This window comes from Centroberyx affinis, unplaced genomic scaffold, assembly GCF_046629955.1.
Source record: "Centroberyx affinis isolate AG114_WGS23_722 - 3 ecotype Tasmania unplaced genomic scaffold, CSIRO-AGI_Caff_v1 ptg001279l_1, whole genome shotgun sequence".
Lineage (NCBI taxonomy): Eukaryota > Metazoa > Chordata > Actinopteri > Beryciformes > Berycidae > Centroberyx > Centroberyx affinis.
In genome coordinates this window covers 64,199-80,071 of record NW_027279788.1, presented here as the reverse complement: position 1 = coordinate 80,071, position 15,873 = coordinate 64,199, and the positions used below count along the sequence as shown (strand labels likewise).

General features: G+C 39.0%; 2 protein-coding genes across 2 annotated transcripts; both read left to right on the top strand.

Moving 5' to 3' along the window:
* Window positions 1-6,759: 6,759 nt before the first annotated feature.
* LOC139648997 (olfactory receptor 1M1-like) lies at window positions 6,760-9,307 on the top strand. The gene is made up of 2 exons (XM_071525282.1): window positions 6,760-6,774; window positions 8,351-9,307. The coding sequence occupies exons 1-2, from the start codon at window positions 6,760-6,762 to the stop codon at window positions 9,305-9,307; spliced, it is 972 nt and encodes a 323-aa protein (XP_071381383.1).
* Window positions 9,308-12,795: 3,488 nt separating this feature from the next.
* Window positions 12,796-13,782, top strand: LOC139648996 (olfactory receptor 1M1-like). Its single transcript, XM_071525280.1, has one exon. The coding sequence runs from the start codon at window positions 12,796-12,798 to the stop codon at window positions 13,780-13,782; it is 987 nt and encodes a 328-aa protein (XP_071381381.1).
* The last annotated feature ends 2,091 nt before the right edge of the window (window positions 13,783-15,873 follow it).

The window sequence follows — 15,873 nt, the reverse complement described above, 5'->3', positions numbered from 1 at the left end:
TGGAGAAAGCTATTAACACCCATATTTCATTATGTATTGACTATTATATGTAACTGTACTATATTTTCCAATGGTTCTTAATGCTGGTCCTCAGGAGTCAGAGCCTTGCTGGGTTTCTATTTTACCTGGTAGTTTATTACGTTCACCTGGTGTCCCAGGAATCATTTAACCCCTGATTACACCAAGTGAATGTAATTAACCACCAGGCTGAGTAGGAAACCAGCAGGACTATGGCTCCTGAGGACCAGGACCAGGACTGAGAACCACTGGCCTAATCTGTAACTCGTCCTGAATGTGTAAAGTGGATATAATTCCAAGTGCATGTTTGGACGATGTGTGTAGTTCAGTAGCTTGCTATAATGGTTTGCTGTGCCCTAAATTATATCAATATTTGTGTCTAGTGTTTGATTTAATGTGTGTAGCATTGTTGGTTTATTTTCAGATTTTGGCTTGCTGTGTCTTTGCATGGTTTCTTGATTTACTGTGCCTAGCCACACCTGTCCCTGTCCAGCCAACTGAAACAGCTGAACTGATTGATGAACAGCTGTAACGAGTTGCCTTGCAGACCAATAGAAAAGGAGAGCAGAGGAAGCCATGAGGACTACCATGCTGACGCACAGCTGTCACACCACACCATGCCGAGCCGGAGCTGGATCCATCGGGAGGGGGAGCCAGAAGCGAAGAAGCAACCGCAAGCCTTTCTACACACATCCTGGGCCGGTCGGCTGGAGCCTGCCACCCAGGATGAGCGCAGCACCCGGGAGGCTGGATACGGCACCGGTCTGTGAGCTGTCCACGTGCACCCCCTACTGAGAGGGGGCTGTTTTTTGTTTTTTTTACCTGTTAGACATTAGTGGTACCATTATAATTTGAATCTTTGTAAACAAGTAAGTAATAACACTGTATTTTGGTTTTACTCCATCCTCTTACATCCTTTTATACACTTGCATATAACTGGTGATGTATTAAAGCACTCAGCACTGTTGCAGGAGCCCTATTGTATTTGTTCAGATTTAGTTTGTGGTTGGTTTTTTTGTTTTTCTCTGCTAAAAATGTTGATAGCTCTGAAACTGCAAGTCCCAGAGCAACCGAACTTGGCAAGTGGGCTCCTCTGACCCAGACCCACTACTCAGACAAGGCCAAGCACCTATGTTGGCCAGATGGTGATGCTATCATTAATTAAAAAAATAAAATCAGCTTTAATAGGCCATGACTCCCATGTGGAAGCGGATTAGGGCCACATATGAAAAATGTTAGTTATAAAGTCAGAATTCTGACTTTATTCTTGTTATGATCTTGTTATTTTACTATTATGAATAAAAGCTCTTGTTAGAAATTGTGAAAAAAAAAAAAGTATTAAGACATACAATTACAACAGCATAAAAGTGCTAAAATAACATTGCTCACCTTATATTGAGGATCGTTTTGCTCTTTAAGTGCAACTCAACATGATGAGGCCTCCAAAAGCACACATGAGACATCTGCATCTCTGATCTCTTCATTGGAAATATATTTTCCTCTATAGAACTTTAGAGATAGCATGCAGGTGTCTAATTAAAATGAAGAAACAAGTATTTGGAAGGTATGCAAACTGCTTTTTATTCAAATACAATTGATGCATGGAGAGCACAGCACAATTAGACCAAATTTGTCTGGCATCCAAAACATCTAATTATTCTTTCAGATAATGTCTCAGTTATTCTTGGAAGTTCTCATCTCTCCTAATTGTCCTTAAGGGGACAGGAATGCATCAAAGTTTGGCAAATTTGGCATTGGAGTGTTGCAAGTATGTTGCATAGTAAGAAACCCAGAAAGCACACAGATTTATACAGTCATTCCTTGATAGTTATCTCCCTGTTTGAGATGCATAGAAATTTTGTCTTGTTTGACACTTCCACGAGATTCCCCTTGAAACTTACAAACATACATTATATTTTTATGAACACTAGATGGAAAAAAGTAAATGAAAAAACAACACAGTGCCCTGTCTAATGCATAGTAATCCCTGATGGTACATTTCTCATCAAACAGGGCATGGTGGCCCCAGACTAAAGGATTCTCCCCTGCTTCTTTGACTCCTGGGAATCCTTCTAATGAGCCCCTTTTGTGATGTCATCACCAGGGAATTCCGGTTAATGACCTTGCCTGTAAATAAACAAATATTCTACTGTTCAAACTTTAACCTAATTATTCTCCTTCTCCATTAATTAAAACTGGAGGGGGAAGTGGGGATGCAAACTGACATTAGAGAACCATTAAAATATTCTACAAAAGTTGCCATTTGATTCAAAACAAACCTGCTAATTGCCAAATAGTCAGCCTTCCACTGAGACATCAGGGCTGTGGGAGAGAAAGAAGCCTTTAGTCTCAGCCACGGCAAAGCCACTTGTCCTCCACCATCCCTATTTTGTCACACTGCTGGGTGCCCTCTGAAATAATATGTCCCATTTGCCTAATCAGAAAGTTGAAAAATAATACCTGTGTTGTAGACTATACAATGAGATGGGGTTGAGGGGTTGAAACAGTACTCATGTGTTTTTCCCAGCTAAAACTGACCTTTAGTGTGAAAGCTTACCCCACTTAACTTACTGCACATTATCTAGGCTAAGCCAGTCTCCACTTACCTCAAACGTAGGAGAGTCTGAAAAAGTACATATAAATCTAATTGTCCTTTTTCTGCTAAGAATGAAAAAGAACGTGTACTCAGTGTTTTCAAATTATGCAAACATGAACTGTTCTTTCACTGCAGTTCATTGCAGTTAGTTCACTTGCTATTAATAGTTTTATTATCACTTAGCATTTGAGAGGATTCCTCGTGGGTAGTTTAGTTGTTATTTTGACAAATTAAGACCGTCCAACTCCTTAACTTGCTTGCAAGTTAACTTGCTCAGTTTATAAAATTATCACATCGTGATGCGTCCAACCGGCCCACACACTCACCAGCCCACCAGGATTCTTCCTGGTTCTCACGATTAGCCACCTGATGTATGGAGGAGAGGGAAATGGTCTTGTGTTCAGCAGGCAACCTGCTTCAGACATAAAGGTTGCCCTCTAACTGGTCCTGGGAAGTGTGTTTACTGATGTAATGATAACTACAAAAAAGCCTGGTCATGGGGTGGGTCCTGAAGGATGGAGTGAGCTCAGCTGTAGTTGCAGGGTAGCAAGGACAGGGGTCATGCTTTGGTGGTTAATAATTTAAGAGTAAGAGCCATCTGAAATTCAACGAAGGCCTGACTAAACACAGAATGCCACTAGAGTCGTGCCATATAGAGCTTTCTCATGTTGAAAGGGAATACTAAATACCCAGCCTTCCACGGAGAAAGAAACAGCAGTGAATTGGTATACTGATAATATTGGTATCATGGTTTCTCTTTATTATTTGCTTAACTTGCTGATTATCGAAACAGCACTCATTATTTCAGAAATGGTACCCAGCGGAGTGATAAAAAGGGGGGCAATGGAAGATAGTTTGTGGTGTGTAGGGCTGAGAATATGTTTCAGCAGCTGCCTATTTGACAGTTAGCAAGTTTACTTTGAATTAAAATGCAGCTTTTCAAGAACAATGTTAATGGCTCTTTAATATCTGTGTACACCCCCACCCATTTCCCTCCAGTTTTAATTGTGAGAGTGCAGGGCTTCCTAATAGAGGCAGATGAGATTAATTAGGCTAAAGTTTGAACAGCAAATGGTTTGTTTGTTTAGAGGCAAGGTCATTAACCAGCAATGTCTGGTGATGACATCACAAAAGAGACTCATTAGAAGGATTCCCAGGAGTCAAAGAAGCAGGAGAGAATCCTTTAGTCTGGAGTCACCATGCCCTGTTTGATGATAAATGCACCATCAGGGATTAGAAATGTCATCATAGTATGTATTTTATTCACTTCATACATCCAAAGTTCACACAAAGTAATTAAGTTCTACAGAGAGTCTCTTGAAAGTGTCATACAAGACTGAATGTATATACATCAGTTAGGGAGATATGAAATAATGGCCCAGTAGTCAGGCCTGCTATTCTGTCAGCCAGTTTCTAAGAGTACAAAATGTTACATGAGTATAGGTTACATGAGAGGTTACATGGCGTGGAGTTTGGTGGTGGTGGTGTGTGTCTGTGTGTGTCTGTGTGTGTGTGTGTGTGTGTGTGTGTGTGTGTGTAGAGAGAGTTGGGGGGTGGAGGGGTTGACCTTTCCCACTCTCTGAGGGTCAAACATTAAGTAAGGGTACAGGTGCCCATTTTGTGTTAGCTAATTTGAACTGACAAAAATCATGAATATCCTTCTAACCCCAGGATGACAGGAGGATCAGTCAGTGTAGGCACAGCCATAAATCCTATGCACTGTAGTAATTAGCCCACAAAAATGTAATTCTCTCATATTTCTTGGATAACTCAAACGTCGGTGATAGTGTAGGCTGTACCAAAGTTTATCCTGACTTCGAGGCCTTTTCACTCCGTGTGGAACTCTGCCTATCAGAGATTCAACTGTCTCATCGAAACAATTGCATCAAGCCGCTGTCCTTGGTGCTGAAAGCATCTCAGCAGCTGCCCCAACCTTCTAAAAGGCATCATAAGTTTTTCTCAAACCTGCATGCATCACTGTCATTGTGATTAGTAGAAGTGAGATGCTCAGAATCAGTGAATCATTATTCTAAATAATAATAATTTTGTATGCAAGGTAAGTTTGGACTACTTACCTTTTCATGGCAAAACTGAATATCTATAATGGGTATTGCACAATTACTAAATACTTCCTTAGTCTTAATTAGAAGCTTGCATGTTATCTCTAGTGTCTTGTGTCTCTAGTGTCTTGTTTGACACTTTCATGAGATTCCCCTTGGAACTTACAAACTTACATTATATTTTTATGCACACTTTTATGAAAAACATAACACAGTGCCCTGTCTAATGCATAGTAATCCCTGAGGGTGCATTTATCATCAAACAGGGCATGGTGACCCTAGACTAAAGGATTCTCCCCTGCATCTTTGACTCCTGGGAATCCTTCTAATGAGCCCCTTTTGTGATGTCATCACTAGGGAATGCTGGTTAATGACCTTGCTTGTAAATAAACAAACATTCTACTGTTCAAACTTTAGCCTAATTATTCTCCTCCTCCATTAATTAAAACTGGAGGGGGAAGTGCAATCTCACATTAGAGAACCATTAATATAGTCTTGAAAAGTTGCCATTTGATTCACCACAAACCTGCTAATTGTCAAACAGTCAGCCTTCCACTGAAACATATTCAGGGCTGTGGGACAGAAGCCTTTAGTCTCAGCCACAACAAACTGCCAATTGTCCTCCACCATCCAAATTTTGTCACACTGCTGGGTGCCCTCTGAAATAATGAGTCCTGTTTCATTAATCAGAAAGTGGAAAAAATACCTGTGCTACATTGTGTATAACAATAATGGCTAATGGGGTGTAAAAGTTCATAACGTACCCCTCATAATCTAGTCTGAACAATTTTCCTGTATCTCAAACTTATGACAGTCTCAAATAAAAAGCACATGTTAATTTAATTGGCCATTTAACTGCTAAGAATTAAAAATAATATGTACTCAGTATGTATTCTGGCCCTTGGCACTGCCTCGTCTATAACCTGTCCTACCTGGCTACAAAAAAACAACAGCAACAAATGAGATTTTTACAGAACACACAGACATTACAATCATTGTTTCTTAAAATTGTAATCATTTATACCCAGGCCACCAAAAGATTTAACAGCACAGCACTAATGTGCAATGCACAACATATCATGTGCCTCTGTTTTGGCCCACACACTCTGTCATTTCCTGTCTCATCATAATTGTTATTACCACCTTATAAATATCTCCAAAGTACGTCAGTTTATCTCCAATGCTGATACCGAAAAAACAGATTGTACTACTGTAATGCACTTCTGTTCGTTCTGCCCATCAAATAAATCACAAATCTACAACGAGTTCAGAATTCCGCTGCCAGAATTCTCAAATGAGAGATCACATTACACCTGTTCTTATATCCCTTCATTGGCTGCCTGTGACTTTAAGAATTGATTTTAAGATTCTTCTATTGATTTTTTAAATCTATTCATGTATGTGCTCCCATCTACAGTATCTTAACAATATGATTGTTAGATATGTTTCCAGCAGATCTCCCAGATCTGTTAATGGTCCCCAGAATCCGATCCAAATATGGGGAGGCAGCTTTCAGCTCTTACGGCCCAAGACTCTGGAACACCCTCCCTGAAAGTCTTAAAGCTATTGATACAGTTTTACATTTAAAAGACAACTTAAAACTCATCTTTTTAACATTGCTTTTAAGTAGGATTTATTTTCTTTCCGTCTTCTGGGGTCTTATTTTAACTTCTATATCTTTTTAGGTGTCACTCTGTTATCCATTATGTTGTTCTTTTGTTTTGTGTAGTAATCTGCTTCAATTTTCTCTCATTTTTAATGTGGGCACATGCCCATGGTTTTATTTTGTGTAGTAGCCTAATCTGTTTTAACTTTCTCCTGATTGATTGATTGGTTGATTGGTTGACTGATTGATTGATTGATTGATTGGTTGATTGATTGATTGATTAATTGATTGATTGATTGATTGATTGATTGATTGTGATGCATCCAACCAGCCCACACACTCACAAGCCCACCAGTATTCTCATGGCAATGGCACTGGCAATTTATTTTTAAAGCACATTTCATTACAAGTAAACTCAATGTGCTTTACATTGAAAGACAAAAAAATACAGGCATAAAACATGAGAACATATAGGTAACATGAGCAACATAAACATAAGAATATAAGCATGAGTAAAATGCAGAAACTGAACCAATGAAGCATACACCCAACGTATATTAAACATACCACACAGCAATAAAAACCCAAAAAACATCAACACAATCAAACAGAAACCCCTGCCCCGTCACATAGCCGCACATGCAACCAACTGCACAAGAAACAAGTGCCACAATACGAATACACACACACACACACACACACACACACACACACCCACACACACACACACACACACATACACACACACACACACACACACACAGTAGCTAATCATAAGCTTTGGAGAATAGGAAAGTTTTTAGTTTGTTTTTGAAAGTGGACACAGTTGTGATGGACCTCAAGTCAGCAGGCAGCTTGTTCCAGAGAGCAGGACCACAGTAACTGAAGGCACCCTCACCAGACCTGGATCTAATTCTGGGTACAGCTAGAAGACCTCTGCCTAATGACCTGAGAGGCCTGATCGGGTTATAATCAGTGAGCAAATCAGAAATGTACTGAGGAGTACATTGTGAACACACACAGTGAAATCAGTGGTCCTCCCTCTCGACAAGGTATTATCAACGAATTTTAATCGAACCTCAGGAAAACTGATATTTTTCAAGATTATTTTACTGTCTCAGCAGTGGCACATAATATTACATGTTCATTTGAATATCAATAAAGTCAGGGGTTGTATGATACATGACTGTTCTGGCCTTTTTTTGTCACGCACTCACACACACACACACACACACACACACATTTGAGACTCCTCATGACCTAATTTCATGTCAGTTTTGTAGTTCACCAAAACTTGGCCAACAACAGTTACATCAAATCGCTGTCCTTGGTCCTGAAAGCGTCTCAGCAGCTGCCCCACTCTTCAAAAAAGGCACATAATGAGGTTTTCTTTAGTTTGCATGCATCGCTGTCATTGAGATTAGGAGACGTGAGATGTTCAGAATCAGTGAATCATTATTCAAAATAATAATTACTTGTTTTAAATAAAGGATAAGTTTGGACAAATTAAGCGTAGGCTACTCTCCATGGCATATCTGAGTTTCAATAATAGGGTACTGCACAATTAGCCTACGACATACTTCCTTGTTAATTAGAAGCCTGTATGTTTTCTCTAGAGATCAATGGAGAGAGTATATTTTCCACTGGATACAGATCAGCGATGCAGGAATTTCGTGGGTGCTTTTGGAGTCAGCATCACGTAAGGTCAGACTGCAAATCGATCGTCAGCATAACAAAAGGTGAGCTGCGTTCACTTTCTTTTAGCACATTTAATACGTGCTTGAAATGAATGATAATAACACACTTTATACCGCTCATGTACAGGCAAAATTTGAAAGTGCTTTACAAAATGGCATGAAGATCCAGGATAAACATATTGAATAATGGTTTAGAGACCTGCGGTCTGCATGAGGTGTTAGTTTGACATTAAAGTATCTGACGAGAAAATGTATGTTGCTTTCCCCCCTCTGTAGACTGGAGAGCTTTTACACATCCTGGGCCAGAGAGCGTCCTCCGGGAGACAGGGTGCGGAGTTCAGCTATGTCTTTTCTCAGGACTGTTGTTAACGACTCACTTCTCATTCATCCCCCGGGCTTCTATATCATCGGATTTGAGACGCTACGCTTCGTCAATCTCTACTTCATCTTTCTAGCGTTTGTTTATGTGGTTACAGTACTGTTCAATATTTTGGTGATCTACGTGATTGCCTTTAACCACAGTTTACACACTCCCAAATTTTTGGCTGTTGGCAACCTCGCAGTGATTGATTTGATCCTGAACACCTGCATTATTCCCGGCATGATCAAGACATTTCTCGTTAAGGACAATTTCGTTCCATTCAATTTATGTTTGGTACAGATGTTTGTCTATTATTCTTTCGTGACGTTGGAATCACTTGGGCTTGCTATACTTGCTTATGACAGGTTGATCGCGATATGTTTCCCTCTGCGTCAGCACTCAATCAACACACTGCGGAGCATGTCTTGTATAGTCGGGCTGACCTGGTCTTACTCTCTGGGAACAACAGCGTTTTTCACGTCAATAATTACTCGACTCTCCTTTTGCAATTCTGTTAAAGTGTTCAGCTACTTCTGTGACTATGCGCCTGTATTTAGACTCGCCTGTAATGATTACACTTTGCATTGGTCCTTGTCCTCTGTTTTCAGCTTGTTGCTCCTCATAGGCCCCTTGATTTTCATTATTCTGTCGTATCTCAGCATCCTGGTGACTGTGTTCAGGATGAAATCATTGCAAAGTCGGGTGAAAGCTCTGGCCACCTGCGTTGAGCATCTCATCCTTGTTGCTATATTTTACATTCCTCTTCTCTCCATTTTCATGATCGGGTTTCATCTGCGACTCATTAACCCGGACCATCGTGTCCTGAGCCTGTCGCTGTCCTCCTGCATCCCACCCTGCATCAATCCCATCGTGTACTCCTTGAAAACCAAAGAGATCAAAACCGGAGCCCTTGCGCTGGTCAGGAAAATAAAAATTAGCAACAACTTCTCACCCACCAGGCCTATTTAAAGGAATCTTAAAGGTTTTTAAACATGAAGCCAACAGTCAAACTCGGGTACAGTGTGGTACAGAAAATAGGCTATTTTGCTTGTTAGTCGTGTTTGAATAGGGGAGACCAGGGATGGTTTTAACATATATTTATTGGTTTGTTTGCATATGAGCCTACTTTGAAAACCTACCTTATCTAAAACAAAGTATTGTCCACCTTACTAATGTGAATATACAAGATCAGACGCGTCATGCCCATTCAAGCTGGGGGGGCACGTGCCGCACCAGATTTTTGATATCTGGATTTTTTTATATTTTTATTTTATTACTATTTGTTTTTGTTTTTTTAGAATATGTAGTTATAATCATTTTATATTATGAGTCAAACGTATTCTTCTAATTATGTCATATACCTCATACCTCAAAAAGTCACACACCCCCTTTCCCTATGGTATTGGTTTCTTCCAAAAGTTGCAGGATGAAATCGGTTCGCAACAGCGGGTTCGCACGCACACAGCACTCTGTTGCGCATCAATGCTGGAGGAGATGTATAGGCTACATTTTAACGGTGTGTTGCTGATGTGGTTAGTAGAGCATCAATCCCCTTTTCAAACGTGTGAAAATCAAATGCAATTAGTTATACACACTTAATTGCATTTGAGAAATATAGGCATAGTTTGCATAGCAAGATAGTTGACTAGTAGTACCGACTAAAGTTAGTAGCCATCCCTCAATCCGGTTGTTTAGCCTTCTGGCTCGCTAGCTAGTCGTGACTTGTGATAGCATAGCATCCTATTTAATATTGGTAAAGGAGAGCTGTGTGGATCTTATGGCAGTGAGCTGATAGTTTTTACCATCACTATCACAGGTTATAGTTAGCAAAACACTGAATTCCATTTGATATCTCCAGGTCAAGATGCAGAGGAAAATCTCGTCATTCTTTAAAAAAACGACAGAAAGCCCCTGCCCTGTCCTCAGTCCGGAGGTTGATAGTGCAAGAGGTAGGTTATCTTAGGTGAGATTTATAGTGATAGGCTCTTTTTCCTTCATGGAAATGTATGCAGATCTAATTGAAAGATTTGTTCCCTTTTTCATATGATCATTTCAGACTAATCAAGGTCAATCAATGTTCAATCAACCAAACAATGTTGGCAGGTTCCTTTCATCTGTGGCTTTATTATCTATGTTCTCTAAATTAATTTGCATTGTGGATATAGTATTTTTATGTGAATTTATGCCCCTTAAAATGTTTGGGTGAAGCAGACAAGTTTTAGCTCTTTTTCAATAAAGTGGCAGTAGTGTAGGAGCTAGTGTAGAAGTGAGTGAATAAGTGTCATTTTCAATAACCATAACAGCACAACAAATTGACATGAAAATCTCTAAATAAATATACAGTACTCTAATATAAAGTGGGAGATTACTGAGTTACAAAAACTGATTCAGTGAAATTTTAAAATAATCACCCCAAAGTCTTTGAATATATATCTGTCAAATTGCAGAAAATTGTGTCATTGTTTTCTTTTCTTTTTCTGCGGAAGGACCCCCATGCCCCCTGCTCTAAATGTGCCCGCCCCCAGAATTTTGGCTTGCATGATGCCCCTGGACAAGGTGTACATTGGTGTCAAAGAGTCACCAGTTCAGTTAGGTGAGCTGTAACACTAGGTGACCTCAATAATAGCAATTATGACTGCAACTTCCACAGTGGAATTCATGATGGGATTTTAAAAAAACAAAAAAAAAAACATAGTGATTATGCATAGTATACTAATGCAGAACCATCAACTGCAGGTTGTTATAAAAACAATCATCACAGAAGGCATATAGGACAGTAAATAAGTGAAATTGCTAAAAAACATATATCTACTCAAGTACCTCAAAATCAATGTGTTTGTGTAACAGAGCCATGAAAATGCACACCTGAACTCATCTCGATTAGTGTCTGTGCGTTGTCAATTGATACTAAATTCCTCCTTGTGAAGAAACTGTGGGTGTTACAGTTAATTCCACATTAGAATGATCCCCAGTCTCCCCTATATCATTCAGTCATGATTGTTATTAATGGGTAAGAACACTTTGCCTATACTGTCAACCACTACTATAGCGTGAATAGACAACTGCTGGATTAAATGTGTAGGTTGCATAATATGAACAGGAGGCTACCAGGTAAAGACTTCAAATTCAACTCAAAAGTTAAGACCGCACAGCACATCTCATGGATTTAGAGGAGGGTAAACTGACTTCAAATGTTTCTAAACAAAGGTTGATATATGAAGTTAAGTTTTGCATTGTTTAAATCACTTTTTCTACTCCCAGGGGTCAACAAATGAGATTCATACATATCAGTTTCTTTTGTATCCCTATATTTCTTTTATATAGACACAGAATCTATTCTAAGCATTTTGAAATGGATTATACTTTGGGGGATGCTGTCATATATGGCTTAATGTAACTGCTCAGTACCTCATAAAAGATTTAGTTATCCTTCTGTTCATCAGTGAAATCAGTGGTCCTCCCTCTCGACAAGGTATTATCAACGAATTTTAATCGAACCTCAGGAAAACTGATATTTTTCAAGATTATTTTACTGTCTCAGCAGTGGCACATAATATTACATGTTCATTTGAATATCAATAAAGTCAGGGGTTGTATGATACATGACTGTTCTGGCCTTTTTTTGTCACGCACTCACACACACACACACACACACATTTGAGACTCCTCATGACCTAATTTCATGTCAGTTTTGTAGTTCACCAAAACTTGGCCAACAACAGTTACATCAAATCGCTGTCCTTGGTCCTGAAAGCATCTCAGCAGCTGCCCCACTCTTCAAAAAAGGCACATAATGAGGTTTTCTTTAGTTTGCATGCATCGCTGTCATTGAGATTAGGAGACGTGAGATGTTCAGAATCAGTGAATCATTATTCAAAATAATAATTACTTGTTTTAAATAAAGGATAAGTTTGGACAAATTAAGCGTAGGCTACTCTCCATGGCATATCTGAGTTTCAATAATAGGGTACTGCACAATTAGCCTACGACATACTTCCTTGTTGTTAATTAGAAGCCTGTATGTTTTCTCTAGAGATCAATGGAGAGAGTATATTTTCCACTGGATACAGATCAGCGATGCAGGAATTTCGTGGGTGCTTTTGGAGTCAGCATCACGTAAGGTCAGACTGCAAATCGATCGTCAGCATAACAAAAGGTGAGCTGCGTTCACTTTCTTTTAGCACATTTAATACGTGCTTGAAATGAATGATAATAACACACTTTATACCGCTCATGTACAGGCAAAATTTGAAAGTGCTTTACAAAATGGCATGAAGATCCAGGATAAACATATTGAATAATGGTTTAGAGACCTGCGGTCTGCATGAGGTGTTAGTTTGACATTAAAGTATCTGACGAGAAAATGTATGTTGCTTTCCCTCCTCTGTAGACTGGAGAGCTTTTACACATCCTGGGCCAGAGAGCGTCCTCCGGGAGACAGGGTGCGGAGTTCAGCTATGTCTTTTCTCAGGACTGTTGTTAACGACTCACTTCTCATTCATCCCCCGGGCTTCTATATCATCGGATTTGAGACGCTACGCTTCGTCAATCTCTACTTCATCTTTCTAGCGTTTGTTTATGTGGTTACAATACTGTTCAATATTTTGGTGATCTACGTGATTGCCTTTAACCACAGTTTACACACTCCCAAATTTTTGGCTGTTGGCAACCTCGCAGTGATTGATTTGATCCTGAACACCTGCATTATTCCCGGCATGATCAAGACATTTCTCGTTAAGGACAATTTCGTTCCATTCAATTTATGTTTGGTACAGATGTTTGTCTATTATTCTTTCGTGACGTTGGAATCACTTGGGCTTGCTATACTTGCTTATGACAGGTTGATCGCGATATGTTTCCCTCTGCGTCAGCACTCAATCAACACACTGCGGAGCATGTCTTGTATAGTCGGGCTGACCTGGTCTTACTCTCTGGGAACAACAGCGTTTTGCACGTCAATAATTACTCGACTCTCCTTTTGCAATTCTGTTAAAGTGTTCAGCTACTTCTGTGACTATGCGCCTGTATTTAGACTCGCCTGTAATGATTACACTTTGCAGTGGTCCTTGTCCTCTGTTTTCAGTTTATTGGTCCTCGGAGGCCCCTTGATTTTCATTATTCTGTCGTATCTCAGCATCCTGGTGACTGTGTTCAGCATGAAATCATTGCAAAGTCGGGTGAAAGCTCTGGCCACCTGCGTTGAGCATCTCATCCTTGTTGCTATATTTTACATTCCTCTTCTCTCCATTTTCATGATCGGGTTTCATCTGCGACTCATTAACCCGGACCATCGTGTCCTGAGCCTGTCGCTGTCCTCCTGCATCCCACCCTGCATCAATCCCATCGTGTACTCCTTGAAAACCAAAGAGATCAAAACCGGAGCCCTTGCGCTGGTCAGGAAAATAAAAATTAGCAACAATGTCTCACCCACCAGGCCTATTTAAAGGAATCTTAAAGGTTTTTAAACATGAAGCCAACAGTCAAACTCGGGTACAGTGTGGTACAAAAATAGGCTATTTGTTAACTTGTTGAGGGATGGTTTTAGCATTTATTTAACATATATTTATTTATTTGTTTGCATATGATCCTACTTTGTGAGCCTATAAAACAGCATATTGTCGACCTTACTAATGTGAATAGACAAGGTGTACATTGGTGTCAAAGTGTCACCAGTTCAGCTGGGTGAGCTCTAACACTAGGTGACCTCAATAACAGCAATTATGTTGCTATAAAAAATGCGTAGGCTATATACAGTAAGTAGGTGACATTGCTAAAAACATGTAGGCATATAGGCTACTCAAGTGCCTCAAAATTTGTGTAAAATTAACAAAGCCTTGAAAATGCACACCTGAGCTCATCTCTCTGTCTGTCCGTTGTTAATTCTTGTTAATTGTGTCTGACTTTAAATGTCGCTGAACAAAGGTTGATTTGTGAAGTTACGTTTTGCAAGTTTATTAATATTTATGGCAGTGGTCCTCTCGACAAGGTCTTGTCATCAAAGACTGTTTTAACTTCAGGAAAAATATATTTATTATTGCTATTTTTTAAGATTATTTTACTTGATTTTTATTGTGTCTCAGCAGTGGCACCTAGTAATGCTTATTAATTACACACGGGTTTTATGACTGTTCTGGCCTTTATTGTCAAGCTTTCTATCTCCATGATAGGCTACTGCAGGCGAGTTTGCACTATACATCCCTTGATCTGATACTTGCAGTAACATTTATTTTGTGTTTGAAGGAAACGAGAACAGTCGTACAGTATCTCATGTACTGTGACATAGCAGCATCGATATTTAAAAGTCTAATTTAATTATTTTTTATAATATTGAATAAAATCAGAATAAGAATAAATGATATCCTCATTATTACTCTGCTCAAAAGGTAATTTTCTTATTTGTGTGGGATATATTTTTATGCCTATTTAATTATTTTTGTGTATTTTGTCATTTGTGCTTGTCAGGTGTGGGGACAAAGTGGGAAGCAATTTGTGATGAGCTTATTTCTAATTATGATAATGGAATTTCCAAAACTCATTTCCCCCTGTCGAGCTATAATAGCTGTTCAGTAATGTGATATTTGTCTGGTGAGGAATTTAAATGATAAAAACTACTACATAATCACTCTAGTAGGCCTACATTAGCTAGGATCAGATCACTGGATCAAACTTGGTTAAGAGCCACTCTTAAAGCAGATGAACCATGATTTCCTGTTTAAGTTATTTCTAATCTTGGCAGCAGACCTCATGATATCCCCTTTAGTTGTGTGTCCAGATCCCTGAAATCATGTATTGTGATCATGTTATGGAACATTTATTTGGAGGAGGATGAACAAATTGCATTGCCATTTCAAAGTTTATTATTTTATCCTCCATCTGTCTAAGATTTTGCTCATGTTCAATAATTGTCTCAAATTGCTTTCAGAGTAAATGTTTTAAAAAAAATAAAGAAGAAAGTAAAAGAATTTGAGTGTTCTTGCTGAAGCAAACACACTAATTAACCAAATGATGTAATGAAGTAAGCTATGCTTTCCCACCTTGTTTGTCCATTACACCATGTTTCACCTTTCAAATTCAAATCCAATTTTTGACTTCAGCAAAGCAAAAGATGTTGCGATAATACCAATCAATTACAATTTAAACATGCTTTCACGATGTCCACAGAGCAACAAGAAATGAGGCTTTGAGTTTTGAGCAGAAAAGTGCACTTCTATGTAATATTAAAAACCATGTTGTGGATCAACATTAAAACATGTTTTATATATACAACTATAACACATTTTTCTGAATAGATGTCCTGCATTAATGTGTATACTACTCATGCCTGTGTACCTTATATCTGGTCACAGATAAAAATTATTGTCTCTACACACTGTAGCATAGCAGGTGCCTGCACCTAAACCAGTTTCAGCCATTGCTTCGGGACCTAATGAACCTGCAATATGTATTGGCTATTGTTATACATATTCTTGTCTACCATTGGTTTCCTCCAGATTTAATGCATTTTAACCAATTTGATACTTCCAAAATGTTACTTC